The 18,295-nt window shown below is 36.6% G+C and overlaps 1 protein-coding gene across 2 annotated transcripts in view; it reads right to left on the minus strand.

Moving 5' to 3' along the window:
* TAF4B (TATA-box binding protein associated factor 4b) overlaps positions 1 to 18,295 on the minus strand; it is a 161,041-nt gene that overhangs the window by 64,050 nt on the left and 78,696 nt on the right. For both annotated transcript variants that reach the window (XM_012447290.2, XM_012447291.2), the window contains 2 exons: positions 7,762 to 7,931; positions 2,204 to 2,334 (listed from right to left, as the gene is read on the minus strand). In XM_012447290.2, coding sequence (XP_012302713.2) covers positions 2,204 to 2,334; positions 7,762 to 7,931 — 301 coding nt within the window. The remainder of the gene's footprint in view (positions 1 to 2,203; positions 2,335 to 7,761; positions 7,932 to 18,295) is intronic.

An 18,295-nucleotide genomic window follows, 5' to 3' on the forward strand; every position in this document is an offset into this window, starting at 1 on the left:
CCAGGAGTCTGAAGTTGCAATGAGCTATGATTGCACCACTGCACTCCAGCCTGGGTGACAGAGTGAGACCCTGTATCTAAAACAAAAAGAAAAAGAAAGGAGTTCCACAATAGTTGAAGATTTTAATACCCCACTTTCCATAAGGAATAGAACATACAGATGGATGATCAATAACGAAACAGAGGACTTAACATCATAAACCAACTATATCTATCAGACATCTATGAAACAAGAGCAGAATACAAATTCTTCTCAAGTGTACATGAAGTATTCTCCAGGATACAATGTACGTTAGGTCATAAAACAAGTCTCAGGAAATTTTAAATGAATGATTCATACAAGTATCTTCTCTGACCACAATGGAATGAAGTTAGAAACCAACAACAAAAGGAAAACTGGAAAATTCCCAAATATTTGAAAATTAAACAACATACTCTTAAATAGTCACAAAGTGTCAAATAAATATCAAAAGAAATGAGAAAATATTTAAAGATAAGTGAAAATGACAATACAACATACCAAAACTTACAGAATGCAGTGAAAGCAGTACTCAGAGGGAAATTTATAGCAGTAAATGCCTACATTAGAAAAGAAAGATCTCAAATAAAAAAACCTAATTTTACATCTTATGAAACTAAAAAAAAAAAAAAAAGAGTAAACTAAGCCTGAAACTTAGAAAGAAATAATATAAAAACTAGAGTGGAGATAAATGAAGTCAAAAATAGAAAAACAAACGAGAAAATTAATAAAACCAAAAGTTGGTTATAAGAATGAAAAGATAACAAAATTGACAAACCATTCACTTTCCTAGCAAAGAAAAAAAGAGAGAAGATGCAAATAGCAAAAATCAGTGATGTAAGGGGGATCATTACTATTGATCTTACAGAAATGAAAGGTTATAAGAGTATTATAAACAGTCATATGTCAACAAATTAGATAACCTAGGAGAAATGAAAAAATTCCTAGAAACACAAAATTAGTATCTTTTGTTTCTTTTTGTGTTTCTAGGAATTATAAAATACTGATATTAATTTTTTGCTTTTTTCATAGCTTTTTCTCCTGTTGATCACATATTTCTAAGTCAGTCCAGCAAATTCTCACAAAGATTTATGCAAGTGAGGACCTTAGCAATCATATGTAGTTTTTCCAAAGTTCTAAATGAAGCAGAAAGGAAAAAAAAACAAAATGATTCCTCCAGGGAACTTATTGGTGGTGTAGTAGCTGACAATTTCCTAGTTTCCTTTGACCTTTGACTAGGGTATTATGGCACTCACCATTCTTCCAAATTCAAAATCTCTTAAGGTTACCTACATACCAACTTATTCAAAGTCCAGATATAAACAATGCTTGAAAAGAGGGAAATAGTTATTTTATTTTTTTTTCATATCAGGTTACCTTTTCTTTTCATCCCTAATCGCCCAACAATTTGTGCTTTTGTCTTGATAACAAGTCATTTGGTTCACACCACTAGGGGTACAGGCTATTCCTATATTTTGTTTTTTTTTTAATAAAAGTAGCCAATAACAATAAGTAGCATCAATATGAGCACTCCATGCAATCATTTAATTTATTAAAAGGAACAGAGGATGAACAAGTGAAAAGATCTAATGTTGTTTTCAGAATTTCTGCTAAATGAGTAGATTATAGCTGCTCTTGCCACAGGGGAGAAAATGGGTAGCTTTGAGATAATGAAATTGTTAATTTGTTCAACTAAATAGTAATAATTTTACTATATATTTGTATCTTATAACATGTTGTATACCTTAAATATTAATATATACAAAAAAATTATTTTAAAATAAATAAATCTCTGCAACACTAAAAGGCAAAAAAAGAAAGAAAAAAAACCAGGAATGTTAGGAGAGTACAAACCACTGAAGAGAACACAAGTAGCCAATATTCCATTCTAATATATCTTTCCTTCCCCATCAAAAGCTTTTAGAGAAGCCTCAGGCAGAACAGATACATATTTCAATCTACAGTGACATAGAAGCTTTTAATATCATTTTATACTCTATTTTAATTTTATTTGTCATGTAAACATATCTAAATAAGACAAATTAAGAATGAGACTTTGATTTTCCACTAATATGAAATACAAGTCTCAACCATTCCTTTCAAAATGTGTTTAGAATATCAATCCATGCCCAAAAGACTACCTATCACACTCAAGAGTTTATACTTCCTTAATGATTTCCTTTACCTTGTAAGTAGTCATTCGATGCTGAGCAATTGCAGTCAGTTTTTCTAGAAGGCCTCGTAATCGTTCCTGTGTTGCATGGGAGATCAAGTTCACAGCATCAGAGTTAAGTTCTGTAATGTCATGCTTTTTACCTGTGGAAGCAGAGAAAATCCATTACGTGTTTTAGTAGTGGCTGATAATTGAAATAATTAGCACAGCAGGTATTCTGTTCCCCCTGGAAGTCATACCCATTATGAATAAAGGTTTGGAGATTATGATTTTCCTAGTAAAGTCACAACTTCAAAGATTTTAGACATTACATTAATAAAACCTAGCCTGAAGCCTCAGAAAATATAGACATTGTTTCACTTAGCCTCTAGAATCATTCTCCTTGCAAGGTCATTTATAGGACAAAGTTAATAAGAACACAAATCAAGTCTACTGTTCAGGGAGGAAAATGGTAACTGCAGAAATTAGTACCGTATTCTGTTAATTTTAGTAATTAAAAAAATAGAAAATTACATTTCGCCCTGTTTGACACTGTTAACAGTTTATGACATTTATTTAAATGAATTCAGCTTGTGAGTCTCTGTTAATGCCTTGTCTACAAGACATATCTATATTCCTTTTGTCCATTACCAATCATGTTTACTTTGCACGAACTGATGTTCTGATACATTCACTTGGTAATCAATTTACAAGTTCGAATGGGTTCAAAACCTCATCATTTCACCTACCTATCTGAATAACTTCTCTCTCACTAGATTTCCTTTCAATAAATAAACTAAACTTCTTCCTTCTGCTAACTAGCAAGAAAGTTTCAGGAAAACAATTTGGACCACATACTCAGAAGTTCATTTGTAAATCAACCTTATCAGTATTTAAATCATATTTCTAAGGCCTAGTGAAACCACCTATATTAACAGAAGCCTAAATCTAAAGATACAGGCAGTTAGGTAATCTATTTTAAAATAGTGTTTTTTAAAAAGCACTACTATCTACTATGACTGTTTTTAACATATACATAGGTATTTTAAAAATATTATTGTTTGATTTTGTATTCTAATTTATTTGAGATATACTCATATTCTCATCAAACGGTGACCTAGAGAAAAATATGCTTAAATTAAAAGTCAACAACTCAAATATATTCTTTGATATTATTATATAATAAAAGCAAATAGAAAGATTTAAAATTAATCAACTTCTCCTAAACCAACCCTTCAAAATGTGGTTCATTACTTGTAACAAAGCTGAATTCTCTCCAATCTCACATTCAGGCAGGGAAAAAAATTCTACAAAGTCAAATCTACTTAAAAAAACTCTCAGCATAAACAAATAGTAGGGCCTTCTATAGAAGGAAAAGTACAATTTCATTTTATTTATTATTATTATTATTTTTTTGAGATGGAGTCTTGCTCTGTTGTCCAGGCTGGAATGCAGTGGTACAATCTCCACTCACTGCAACCTCTGCCTCCCAGTTTCAAGCAATTCTCCTGCCTCAGCCTCCCGAGTAGCTGGGATTACTTACAGGCGTGTACCACCACACCTGGCTAAATTTTTTTTGTATTTTTAGTAGAAATGGAGTTTCACCATGTTGGCCAGGCTGATCTCAAACTCCTGACCTCAAGTGACCTACCTGCCTCAGCCTCCCAAAGTGCTGGTATTACAAGTGTAAGCCACCAAGCCTGGCCTATTATTATTGAGAAAGGGTCTCACTCTGTCACCCAGGCTAGAATGCAGTAGAGCGATCACAGCCCACTGCAACTTCGACCTTCCAGACTCAAGCAATCGTCCCACCTCAGCCTGCTGAGTAGCTAGAAGTACAGGCATGCCACCAGGCCCAGCTAATTTTTTGAATTTTTGTACAGATTGGGTCTGTACAAAAAAGAATTGTTGCCAGGCTATGTTGCCCAGGCTGGTTTCTAGCTTCTGGGCTCAAGCAATCCTCTTGCCTCAGCCCCCCAAAGGGCTGGGATTACAGATGTGAGCCACCTTAGTATTTGGGGAGGAACCTTTGAAAATAATTTCATATGTATTCATAAAACAGAGGTTCATCCAACATAAAAAATATACATATCCTTTAAATATTAGAAATAAACAAATGCTGAGATTAAACGATTCCAGGGCTTAGGGAACAACCAAATGTCGTAATGTCTTCACGACATTGGTAATAAAATACAACTTAAAATTACAGAGTAAAATACTGTAGAAAAATTCCCATTTTAAAATAAAACACCCTTTTTAACAAAATCAACAAAACTGATTAAGGAGATCTAGTTGGTGCTTGCACACTAGTTATGTGATTTTATTGAATGTCTGTAAAATTTAGTTTAGGTAATTAGGAAAAAAAGAACACTGGCATTTTTATCTCTTAACATTATTCAAGTAGAAAAATCCTTTTTCCAAAAAGAAAATCTTGTGGTAAATTTGTAATTTCTATTTTTAAGAGGTAGCCTTGGTTCTCACCTATTCTACAAGGATGGAATTTTATTATAAATGGAAAATATTTCTAGAAATATGTAACTCCAATCACTCTATGATCTTCTTAAAAAAATAAAAATAAAAAAGATCATTTAGATAATTCAGAAGTAAGAATTCTAGTAGTTTTCCATATTATTTAACAGGTTTATAATTCATCACTAAGAACTGAAAATTATTTAAGCCCACGAGTTCAAGACCAACCTAGGTAACACAGTGAGACCCCATCTTTACAGGAAAATACAAAAATTTGCCAGATTTAGTAGGGCATGCCTGTAGTTCCAGCTACTTCAAAAGGTTGAGCAGGAGGATCACTTGAGCCTTGGAAGTTGGGGTTGCAGTGAGCCGTGATGGTGCCACTGCACTCCAGCCTGGTCAACAGAGCAAGACCCCATCTCAAAAATAAGTATTTTTTTAAAAAAGAAATAAAAATGCAAATAGTTGTTCCCTTACTGTGCTAAATTAGAGGTTGCCAAACTACAGCCAACAGGCCAAATCTGATCACTCTTTGTTAAGTGAAGTTTTATGGGGATACAGTTGCATGGACTGAATGTGTGCATCTCCCCAAAATTCATTCATGTTGAAGCTCTAATCCCAGTGAGATGCCAGTTGGAGTTGGGGCCTTTGGGAGAAAATTAGGTCATGAAAGTATTGTCTTCACCCTAACATGAGAGAGAGCTAGCTAGTTACCTTTCTGCCACGTGAAAACACAGCAGGAGGATGGCTGTCTGACAACCAGAAAGAGGGCCTTCACCAAGAATCTGATTGTGCTGGCACCCTGATCTCAAATGGCCAACCTCCAGAACTATGAGAAATAAACATTTGTTGTTTAAGCCTTCCAGTTCATGGCATTTTGTTATAGCAGTCCAAGATGACTAAGACAATCTTGCCCATTTGTTTACATATTGTCTATGGCTGCTTTTGCACTATGACAGCAGAGTTGAGCAACTGTGACAGAAACTATATAACCTACAAAAGTGGCAAATATTATCTGCCCTTTGAAGGAAAATGTTGCTTATCCCTCAAAAATGCCTTTAATGCGAAAAAATTTCTATCATATAATCAAGCTTTAAATAAAACTGGAAATAAAATTTAGAAGGAGGCCAGGTGTAGTGGCTCATGCCTGTAATTCCAGCACTTTGGGAGTCCGAGACAGGTGGATCACCCGATATTAGGAGTTTGAGACCAGCCTGGCCAACATGGTGAAACCCCATCTCTACTAAAAACATAAAAAATTAGCCAGGTGTGGTGGCAGGCGCCTGTAATCCCAGCTACTAGGGAAGCTGAGGCAGGAGAATCGCTTGAACCAGGGAGGAAGAGGTTGCAGTGAGCCAAGATCAAGCCACTGCACTCCAGCCTGGGTGACCGGAATGAAACTCCATTTCAAAAAAAAAAAAATTTGGAAGGGAGGGTAACTGATAAAACCAAGTATCTACTTATACTTTACCAAAGCACTAGATAAATATATGGCATTAAGGAGTTAAACTACCAATAGATTTCCCATCACAGGAAGGCTTAGTGCTTATGCATGTTCCCAAATTAAGGAACTGGTTTCTATATAATACAAAATACATATGCAAAGAATAAAATGGAAGAAGTAAAGGAATGAAGAAAGACAGGGAGGGAGGGAAACATAAGCAAAGAGAAAACAAACATTTTACAATCAGCTCTTCTGGACTTGAAAGTTCTAGTTTTTCATAATAATGTACTCTTGATTTAAATTAGAAATGTAGGCCAGACACGGTGGCTTATGCCTGTAATCCCAGCATTTTAGGAGGTGGGCGGATCACTTGAGGTGAAGAGTTAAAGACCAGCCTGGCTAACATGGTGAAACCCTGTCTCTACTAAAAATTCAAAAATTAGCTTGGCATGGTGGCGGGCACCTGTAATCTCAGCTGCTTGGGAGGCTGAGGCAAAAGAATCACTTGAACCTGGGAGGCAGAGGTCACACTGAGCCAGGATCACACCAGTGTACTCCAGCCTGGGTGACAGAGCGAGACTCCAGCTTAGGGGAAAAAAAAAAGAAGAAGAAATGCAAAAAAAAAAAAAAAAAAAAAAAAACCCTGGTCATTTATATAGCATATAGTAGCTAAAACATTTATTTACTGAGTACCATTTAAAGACTACAAAGTCCATTACTATTATAAAAATCAGAAACCTTCACATTTTGTAGCAAGCCTTCATTATAAAATAGAAAGGTCTTCCTTAAGTATATTTGAAGCTCATTAGTACTGGTCCCCAAAATTTGACATAGGTGAAGAAGAAGAGTTGGTCTCTGAATAAATACCAGGCTCGGGACACAAGAGATAGTTTAACTCACATGCAACAATATCTTTCCCACCTGGAGTGCAGTGGCATGATTTTGGCTCACTGCAACATGCGCCTCCCAAGTTCAAGCGATTCTTGTGCCTCAGCCTCCCAAGTAGCTGGGACTACAGGCATGCCCCAGCACACTGGGCTAACTTTTTGTATTTTTAGTAGAGACGGGGTTGGCCAGGCTGGCCTCAAACTCCTGACTTCAGGTGATCTGCCCACCTAGGCCTTCGAAAGTGCTGGGATTATAGGCATATGCCACAAACATACCTGGCTGTGTTTTCTTACATTTTCTTTCACACTGCAGCCATCTAACAACTACTCCTGGACCTAGGGAAGACCCCAAGACTCTAATCTAGTTCTTTTAAAGCAAGGATGGGTTTAAATTTCAGGGTTAAGTAAAGGGAAAGGGACTTACTCTCTTTGGATATCCCTGTATTTCATAAACACAAACATGTAACTTAGGTGTGCATTTGTATACATACATGCCAAAAGTCTAACTAAGGAAGGAACAGGACAGAAAAAAAAATAGTATACTATATTATATATTCATGCAAAATACATTCAACTATTCCGCCATTAAGAAATATGAGTAAAATATGAACCAAACCCAAAACCACGTTATATTAATAAATTTTTAAATAAACTACTCTTTTCTGTAATGCCCATGAAATCTTGATTATTTCTAGGGTCTTATTCAAGTCTCAGAGTTCCAGGTTGTCTGTTTTGATATGTTCCCTCAAACAGACATTTCTATCAGGTAATAATCATAACTCTATGCTTACCAATGTCTAAAATTCTCTTTTGTAGAGCTCCAATAAAAAGAAATGGTTCATCTTTACATGACTGAATGAGTGTGCCAACCAATTCAGAGTTTGTTGCTAAGATGCAGGCATTTTCTTCATTAAGGCTGACCCCTGCCATAGAAGTCACATCATTGATGTCATCTTCATCTCTAACAGAAAAAAAAAAAAGTTATAGGTTTTGGGGTATGTGTGTGTGTGTGTGTGTGTGCACGAGTGCGAGAGAGAGCAAGAGAGCAAGAGAGAAGGAGTGGAAGGAGTGGTTTCAGAGAGCAAAAGAATTAGAGATCCCTCCTTGTAACTAATGGTATTATTTTATTTAATTCATCCAATCGAGAGAAGTGAAGAATGGCTATCTTTCCCTGTAAAGCTTTTGAAAGTAATTAGTGTCTCTAACCACCAATGTATATTTAATAACAGAAGGATGAGTCAGAAATAACTTTGTCTTCTAGGTCCCAACTTTCCCTCTCTTAGTCTGGCAAATGAGAAATACCAAGAGGCATTTGGAGTTACACCAAGTCATCCATAAATCCTCTGCAATGAAAGACAAAGAAATGAAAACAGACATCTTTGTTTTCATCCAAAATGGTTAAAAGTCCATCAGATGTCCCCAGTGTACTCTACCATTCATTCTACTTAAGAGCAGCAGAAATTCCCCAGTCCTGAAAGGTCCATATCCAAATAAAGACCCTTGAGAAGAGGCTTACTAGACTAGCCATTCTAAAATCAATTACCTGCAAAGAGCCTATATATAAAATATAAAACACACTCATGTACATATACATATACACATACATACATACATACATGTGCATAAATAATACAAAAGATGTTTGGGCTCCTTGCTTTGCATCAGCACATTGTTTTTATCTAATAGAATTGTTGCATGGCCACAGCACTAAGATGAATATACATATTTAAGGGTAGAGAAGAGGGAGAGAAAAGAAATACTGAAATTCCCTCATAGCATCCTTACCACCCTATGTATTAGGCATTTTTCTAGGGTTATAACTTATACAACAATGCATAACATAAGTTACAATAACGTGATTACATAAAAAGATGTTCTCTTTATTGCATGGGCAAAATGGTATAGAATGTGGTCTCTTGTCAGCAGGATATTACAAATTTCTCTGTGGTAATGCATTTGTGCACAGAAAAGGGAAATAAAGTATAAGTGTAAAATGCTCAAAAAACGAAGGCCTCGTGTTCAACTTTAAGAAAACACATTAGAGATGAGGGGGAAAATAACTCATATTCAAATATATATAAGATATGCAAGCAAAATGAAAGAAAGGAGGCCAGGCGCAGTGGCTACCATCTGTAATGCCAGTACTCTGGGAGGTCAAGGTGGGAGGATTACTTGAGGTGCGGAGTTTGAGATCAGCCTGGGCAACTTAGGGAGATACCACCTCTCAGAAAACAAACAAACAAAAAAATTAGCCAGGCATGCCTGTGGTCCCAGCTACTTGAGAGGCAAAGGTGGGAGGATCACTTGAGCCTGGAAAGTATAGGCTGCAGTGAGCTGTGATCAGGCCACTGCACTGGAGCCTGGATGACAGAGTGAGACCCTATCTTTAAAAAACAAAAAAAAAAGAAGAAGAAATCCAGGAAAGTAAAGTGCTAAACACAGCAACTGAAAAAGTGAAAAGAAATAACAATGGTCTTATCATATGAACAGTATACCAAAAGCTCAACATTGAAAGGTATGTCTAGTAATAGGGAAAGAAAAATGTAAAAAATTAATCTCTCAAACCACCAAATGAAATATGCAGAGCAAACAAATGTCACAAAGGTATCCTCAGAGATATGGGATGCTGAGAACAACTTTGAGAATCACTCTGCCACCTATGTAAATAAATAAATATGTGCAGATTTAAACATCTAAACATTTAAACATCTATAGCACAAGTATGGAAGAAATCATAAGCCTGAAGATGAACCAAAATCTGAGTAAAAAAATTCTAAAAGGCCTAACTAAAATTTATTTTCAAAAGAACAAGTGAACATAAATGAAAAGTCAGATCACTACAAAACAGAATCCTAACCAGTTATTTAACATCTCTGGGACTCAGTTTCCTCCTCCAAAAGATACATAACTTAGATTAGGTGCTTTCTAAGGTCTCTCTCAGTCACTTAGAAAAATGATGCAGCTCTCTCTGGACTGACAGGGAACGAAGAGACTGCACCTTGAATATAAATATGCTTAAATAGGCATATTTTTGGAAAGATACATAAGAAATTATCTGGGGAGGGAAATACAAAACTAAGGATAGGAAGAATGCTTACTTTATACCAACTATACCATTTTTTGAACGTTGTGCTGTATACATGGATTGCCCAGTCAAAATGATTGGTAATACCAAAAGTAACGTAAGTAAATATCTAGAGAAAGAAAACTAAAGGTAGAAAAACTGAAGTGTAGAGATATAACCTCATCCCTCCTTTAAAGTAAAACTGGAGTTTTAATGTGGGAGTAACTCCACATGACCTTTACACATATACATACAACACTGAATGCCTGTCGACTATGATGTGTGCCAGGTACACAGGCCTCTGGAAACTGTACCTCGCTTCTCTAGCAAGATCCCTGTACGGCCCCTGTTGACAACTCACACACGGGCTGGAGAGACCAGTACCAGGCCTACTTAATACCAGTACCTAGCATAATATTAAAACTGAACAGAATTCAGTCAATGAGAAGACAGTCACATGTCTTTTAGAATCTTGCAGCCTTTCCCTGCAAATAAGCAGGGAACTAACTACTCAGTAAGATTTGTTCTTGCCTGCCATCCTTCCTTCTATCTAGTCCCAAGCTGAACACAGCTCCCTCTAGTTACCAAGGTTACAGATGGCGGCAGGCATAGAGGAAGACCCCTCCTGAGGGAAGAGGAAAAGGTGCCACAATAAACAGCACTCAAGCTATTTAAAACTTCCTCTAGTCAAGGAGGCAGACTGAAGGAAAGCATTATCAATAAGGTTAGGTAAGAGGTCAGGACACTAGCAAAGGCTCTGATGTTTAGGGATATTTGTGATTCTAGTTTGGTTTTAATTTTCAAGAAAGTAAGAATCACCAAACCAAGTCTTCAAGACTTCTGGTCCAATGCAGTGTCTTTCAATGAAGGTGCTGTGAAAGACAATCTGTTTTGTTTTAAAAGATATTCAGAAAAACAAACTTAATAGTGTAAGGCCAATCGCCTCGCTGGGAGCTCGGACACGCCCACTCCCCTCCCCGCCTAGAAACCACGTCACCACTCCATGCCCACTTTTGCACTCAGCACTAGCCCCTGCACTCAGCACCTAGCCAACCGTTGAAAAACCCCGCCAAAGTTTCTAAGAAGCCCTGCCAGAACCTGCCCAATAGCATTTTGCCCCATCCAGGTCCCACTCCCCCTGGGCGCCTGCTCACCGGAAATCCGCCTACCTGCCAATGGCAGCTTGCCCCCGCCCATGTCCTGCTTCCCCACAACCAATCAGAATGCCTCCACTCCCCATAAAACTCCACGCCCAAGAGGAGTCAAGCGACTTTTCCGGCCCCTCCTGTTGGACGGCAGAACCTCGCCCAGGAGCCGATTAAATTTCTTCATTTCAATAACTGGCCTCAGTTGCCTCATTCGAACCTCGCTTGCTTCATTTAAACCTTACAAATAGTGCCTCAGTAGAAAAGGCATTCCAACTCAACATTCTATGGAGTGTTACAGGGAACTAGGCATAAATTACAAAAATATCACTAATTTATCACAAATGCCTTGCATTCTAGCTTCTAAAATTGATCTAATTCTTTAGCTTTTGAGAATGCCTGCTCATGCTTGCCTTCTTAACTGTCTTTATACCCTTAACTTCTGTTAACAACAGTAGACTAATTCTTCTAAAGTCAGTCACATTATTTTCCTGTCCAAAAATCTTTCACATTACCCTGAACTTAACTTGACATTCAAGGCCTTCCAGGTAATAACTCCAGTTAGCACTCTTCCCCCTCCCCGTCACTGCTCACTACCGAATAGCTCCTCCTGATTCTGGCCTTTGCTCAGGCTATTCCCTTCCTATTCTAGTCTTCAACTTCCTTTGCTTTTTTCTTTCTTTCCTTTTTTCCTTTTTTTTTTTTTGAGGCAGATTCTTGTTCTGTCACCCAGACTGGAATGCAGTGGCACAATCTCGGCTCACTGTGACATCTGCCACCTGGGTTCAAGTGATTCTTATGCCCCAGCCTCCCAAGTAGCTGGAATTACAGGTGTGCACCACCACGCCTAGCTAATTTTTTTGTGTATTTTTTTTAGTAAAGGGGGTTTGCCATGTTGGCCAGGCTGGTCTTGAACTCCTGACCTCAAGTTATCTACCTGCCTCCCAAAGTGCTGGGATTACATGAGTGAGCCACCACACCCAGTCACTTTGCTTTACTTTTTTCTTATCTTCGATCTGTCAAAGCCTTTTCTATGTCCCAGACCCACTTTGAACGTCTACTTTAGAAATGTTGGTCTGTTTTACACTTTTAAATCATTTGTCCAACTGCTACAATCTTGAACTTCTGAGAACACATGTTTGTCTGTTATGGTAGTTCTTACTCTGTCTTCTAACCAATGTGTTTGTCTTAAATTCCAACTAATTTTATTTATCATATTAATCATCTTCATCACCTATGACTCCTAATAGTAGTTTGTAAACTACTGTTTTAAATATTTAAGAAATTTTAATATTTAAATTTTATATTTAAATATTTAAGAAATTTCTGTGTGCTTGGAACAGCTCTTCATCTATTATAAGATACTGAGAAGCAGTAGAACAATGGGAAAAAATGAGAGTTTTGAATCAGACTATCTACCTTTGAACTGTGACTCTATCACTTATTACCTAAGTGAGAGAAAGCAATGAACCATTCTAAAACTGTATCTTCAGTAAAATGGAGACAATAATAGTCCCTACTTTTAGACTGAGGATTGAAGGAAGTAATTCATATCATGGAAAAAGTAACATTAATATATAAACAGCTTCTATAAATAACTAAGGAAAAGACCAATGATTCGATGGAAAAACAGACAAGGCATGTGAATCTTTGGTTAACAGAAAAATGACTGATGTTCTACTCCACTCCCAACAGAAATATAATTTTTCACCTGTTAGATTGGCGAAAAAATTTTAGGTCCACAGAACACATGGAAATATGCTATCATAAGCTTTGTTGCCAAGGATATAATTCATCCTCCATTAAGGGCATTTGGCATTATCTGACAATTTAAAAGGAATAAACCACTCTTCTTAGACATTATGTGAAATGATAGTCACTGCAGCTTTTTTCCTAGTAGGAAACAATGGAAACACACCTGAATGTCCATCATCATGGAACTCTGTTAAAAATATCAAAATCACAGTGAATATGTACTGATGAGACAATCTCCGAGATTACTATTAAACGGTAAAAACCAAAACACAAAACATTATGCATGTATTATATATTATCATCTGTGTTGAATACTATATCTAGGGAGCTCCACTTTGTCATGTACCATCAATAAAGTATACAGTACCAAGAAAAAAATACTATATTGAGAACAATACATAAGAAAGTGAAAAAAAGTGGTAACTGCTTAGCTCTAGGCTGGGAACCTGGGTAATAGGGGGATAAAGAAGTTAGTGGAAGCCTTACTTTTCCCATTGCATACCTTTTTGTATCTTTTAAATTTTGTGTAAAATGTTCACATTACCTAGTCAAATAAATGAATTTTTAAAATACAAACAAAAACTTTCATTCTGGAGATCTAGTTCTTTCCTTAGATTACTAAATTCCTAATGAAATAAGTTTGCCTTCAATATTCTTTTTTCACCTCTCTCAAGCAGTCTCTCTACCACAGTGAGTCAGTAAACTCACAATATCCTGCTCATTCCTTCCATCTATGCTATAAAGTTGTTTGTCTCATGGGAATTTCCTTCTTCTTATTAACTCAAATGTAGAGTAGCATATTGCAGTACTTCTCAAACAATAGTGTTTTTAGGAAATATCTTGGAAGCATATTTAAAATGCAGGTCTCAATGTCAAACACACATCCACACAGTACCCATGACTGTCATTTGGTAGGCTTATAATGGAGACCAGGAATTTGGAGTTTTCTAACAAGCACACTTAGCTGATCATGATACAAATGGTCTAAGGACCACACTGAGAAAAATACTGAGTTATAAAAATTAAGAGTACTGATTCTAAAGAGGTCAAGGTTTCAGCCCCTGTTCAGACAATTATTAATAGGAAGGCTGGAAGCAGTGGCTCACTTTGGGAGGCCGAGGTGGGCAGATCACCTGAGGTCAGGAGTTCAGCACCAACCTGGCCAATATGTCAAAACTCCGTCTCTACTAAAAATACAAACATGAGCTGGGCATGATGGTGTGCTTCTAGCCCCAGCTACTCGGGAGGCTGAGGCAGGAGAACTGCTTGAACCTGGAAGGCGGAGGTTGCAGTGAACAGATTGTGCCACTGCACTCCAGCATGGGCAACAGAGTGAGACTTCATCTCAAAAAAAAAAAAAAATTATTAATAGGATGACAATGAACAAGTTTCTTCCCACCTCTATTCATAGATCCCCTTATATATAAATGGGAGTAAAAATGGCCATCTCGTGTAATTTTGAATGAAAACCATATTAGAAACTAAAACTGCATCAGAAACTAAAAAAATTGGTATTATTCTTTGAAAAATAAAAAATCTATTACATATTAACATAAATAACATACTTTAATGAAAATTAACATAACAAAATTTAAAAATAGAACAAAAACGGTACTGCCTTCTATTTTTACAAATCTTTTAAAGATCCACTGATCCTCTTGCATTTTGAATGGGATCTGTTACTAAGGCATGGTTTCGCAACATCATCCATTGGAAATATGGAAAATACTAGTTCACTGAGTTACAGAGTTCTTCCAAATTTAGATTCTAATATATAATCCAAAATTACATGTATCTCCACCAATCAGATCAGAAAATATAACTACTGGGAAGCTGTCAAGCTGATGGTAATAGATAAAAGTTTTCCAAAATTTTCATTTTTGCTTGATAGGTCACACTTTATCACTGGCAAAAAAAAAAAAAATACTGTTGGGTTTTCTTCCCTAAAGTGACAGGCTCACTTCATTCATTTTCATGAAAATATCTGTCAAATGCTGGTCTATATATACTTATAATTCCTAAATTATAAGGAACATATGATAAGGATTTTTAAAATACAAGTTCCTGCCATATCCAATCTCCAGAGATGTTATTCTAGATCAGCTCCAGAAATCAAGTTCCCTGGGTAACTCTCAAACTGTTGATCTATACTACTATACTAGCAAATATTTAGTTACCAATTATTTCCTAAACTATCTACCAGCTCTTTCCTATATTTATGTTCTCAATTCAATTATTAATTTAGTTTCCTTTTTTTTGAGACGGAGTCTCACTCTGTTGCCCAGGCTGGAGTGCAATGGCATAGTCTCAGTTCACTGCAACCTCTGCCTCTCAGGTTCAAGCGATTCTCCAGTCTCAGCCTCCTGAGTAGCTGGGATTACAGGCGTGCACCACCACACCTGGCTAATTTTGTATTTTTAGTAGAGATGGGGTTTCACCATGTTGGCCAGGCTGCTCTCGAACTCCAGACCTTAGATCATCAACCCGCCTCAGCCTCCCAAAGTGCCGGGATTACAGGCATGAGCCACTGTGCCCGGCCTAATTTCTTAACAAGGAATTTTTAGATTTTTCACACCACAGCATTATAACTGTCTCTTGGCTTTGATCCTTCTTGAGACTGCGTGTGACAAGTAATTAAGATATACCCTATCTCCTGCCTATATAACTTCAACCTTTACTTAATGGCATACCTACCTCTAATGTCCTCCTTCTCGGCTTATTCTACACTTGAGTACACAGATAAAAAACTTTCCTGAATATAACCTTACTATGACAAAATATGACTAAAAACTTAGAAAAATGTAATCTCCAAGTCCACTCATATAATTCACCTGGAATATTCAACAACATCATTTCTTTTTTCTCTCTCTTTTTTTCTCTCCACCCAGGCTGGAGTGCAGTGGTACAATCTTAGTTTTCTGCAGTCTTGATTTCCAGAGCACAGATGACTCTCCTGCCTCAGCCTCCCAAGTAGCTGGGATTATAGGCACATGCCACCATGCCTGGCTAATTTTTTTGGTGGGGGGGGGGGGTTAGTTTTTTGAGAGGGAGTCTCACTCTGTCACCCAGACTGGAGTGCAGTGGTGCCATCTTGGCTCACTGCAACCTCTGCCTCCTGGGTTCAAGCAATTTTCCCTGCCTCAACCTCTCAAGTAGCTGGGACTATAGGTGCACCACCACACCTGGCTCATTTTTGTATTTTTAGTAAAGACAGGGTTTTGTCATGTTGGTCAGGCTGGTTTTGAACTCCTGACCTCAGGTGATCTGCCCACCTCTGCCTCCTGAAGTGCTGGGATTACAGGCGTGAGCATGCACAATGACAAATAGACTTGCAATACATGAAATCATGAATTATATATGATGAAAGTTAAACATAACGTAATATACACTACAGAATCAAATTCCTGCAATATGGAAAAAATGGACATTAAAATTGGTAGAATAATACTATCTACGCAAATAACAAATAATCTGGTCCTATGTTATTTTCTCAGAATGTCAAAAAGCAAGAAATAAAAATCGCACTAAAGCCCCTAGTTGTTAAAACATCTTCACTACCAGATATAATATATACATATTATTCATCCATAAATATTTTATTATTTATCTCTAAAATATAAGGACTTTAAATAATTATCACATCAAAATATTGATATTAATTCCTTATTATCATCACATATTCAGTTGAAATATGGTTATGCAAACATGCATTGGTACTATCATATTTGCCACTTCTGAGTCTAAAGTATGATGGAAACATGAATCTCTAGCACCCTCTGGTGTTTAAGCACAATATAACTTCCCATATTCACCCCAGTTATACTGACAAGAATAGAAAATATGATCTTCTCAGCAGAAAAAGTAACAAATGAATCCACTAAAAAGTATAAGTTAACAAAATAGTTTTGAAAACCTATGAAAATATCATTCTATATTATTAAATTTCATACAGTTTGGTCAAGACAAGATCTAATACAATTCACTACCATTTCTTCTTATTTAACAAAAGAGCCAAAATCAAGGGTCTATTATCAGTTTCATTTTAAAAATAACTGAAGTGATAGTAAGTATCCAGAGAAGCAAAATTAAATTTAAAAAGATATCACTATGAAAAAATATGCATAAAGGCATGTGTGATTGTGAATTACTAGAAAGTACTGTACAAAAATGAAAAGTACATCTTTCTACAAAAATATCTAAGAAATAGTTGAGATTATAAATACTCCTTTTTTTGGCTGGGCACAGTGGATCATGCCTGTAAACCCAGCACTTTGGGAGCCCGAGGCAGGTGGATCACCTGAGGTCAGGAGTTCAAGACCAGCCTGACCAATATGGAGAAATCCCATCTCTACTAAAAATACAGTTAGCCAGGTGTGATGGTGCATGCCTGTTGTCCCAGCTACTCAGGAGGCTGAGGCAGGAGAATCGCTTGAACCAGGAGGCAGAGGTTGCAGTGAGCCAAGATTGCGCCACGGCACTCCAGCCTGGGCAGCAAAAGTGAAACTCTGTCTCAAAAAAATAAAAATAAAAAAATTAAAAATACTCCTTTTTCAAAATTCACCATTTCAACAAATATTTGAATGCTTATTATGAAACAGGCATTGTTCTAAACAGTATACAAACAATGGTAGACAATCTTTATTATAAGCTTTTACAGAGAATTAAGAGGTGGGAAATAAACAGAAGCAAGGGTAAACAAATAAATCCACAAAATAATTTTAGATAAGTACCTCAAGACACCAGATATGACTATGGAAGCTACTTTATATTGGTTGGCCAAGCAAAATTTACCTCTTTAAGGGGTAAATTTGAAATATGAAAGACCATGTCATATGAAGAATGAGGGACAGCTTTCAGTGCATACCACATCTAAAACTGTACAGTAGGTTTTATCAAAATCTCATGTAACCCGTAAGTATATACATCTATGTGCCCCCAAAAATTAAACATTAAAAACATTAAATAAATAAACTAAGCTGTACAGTGGGACCACGACTAGTGTGTCTGAAGAACAGAAAGGAGGCAAACAAGGGGCATTATGGATCCCTAACACCACAGACTGTGATCCTTGCAATTCAGTTTTTCTGAATATGAGAAATAACTTGCTTATGCAATGACTTTTCAGTTTTTCTGTTACATACAACCTTACCAAATTCTAAGAAATATAACCATGGTTTCAGATGGGAATCTTCTACATAATAAAAAGAAAAATTTTTAAGCCAATTCTCTGCCCACCCCATCTAAATTAACCTGATCATATAATCTCTACACAAACTTCGTGGAACTGCCATGCTGATTCTAAAATTAATGTACAAGAGAAAAATAACAAGTAAAATTAAGATACTTTTGATAAAAAGGAAT

The sequence above is a fragment of the Aotus nancymaae genome, unplaced genomic scaffold, assembly GCF_030222135.1.
Source record: "Aotus nancymaae isolate 86718 unplaced genomic scaffold, 86718_ANA_hifiasm-v0.15.2.pri h1tg000020l, whole genome shotgun sequence".
NCBI lineage: Eukaryota > Metazoa > Chordata > Mammalia > Primates > Aotidae > Aotus > Aotus nancymaae.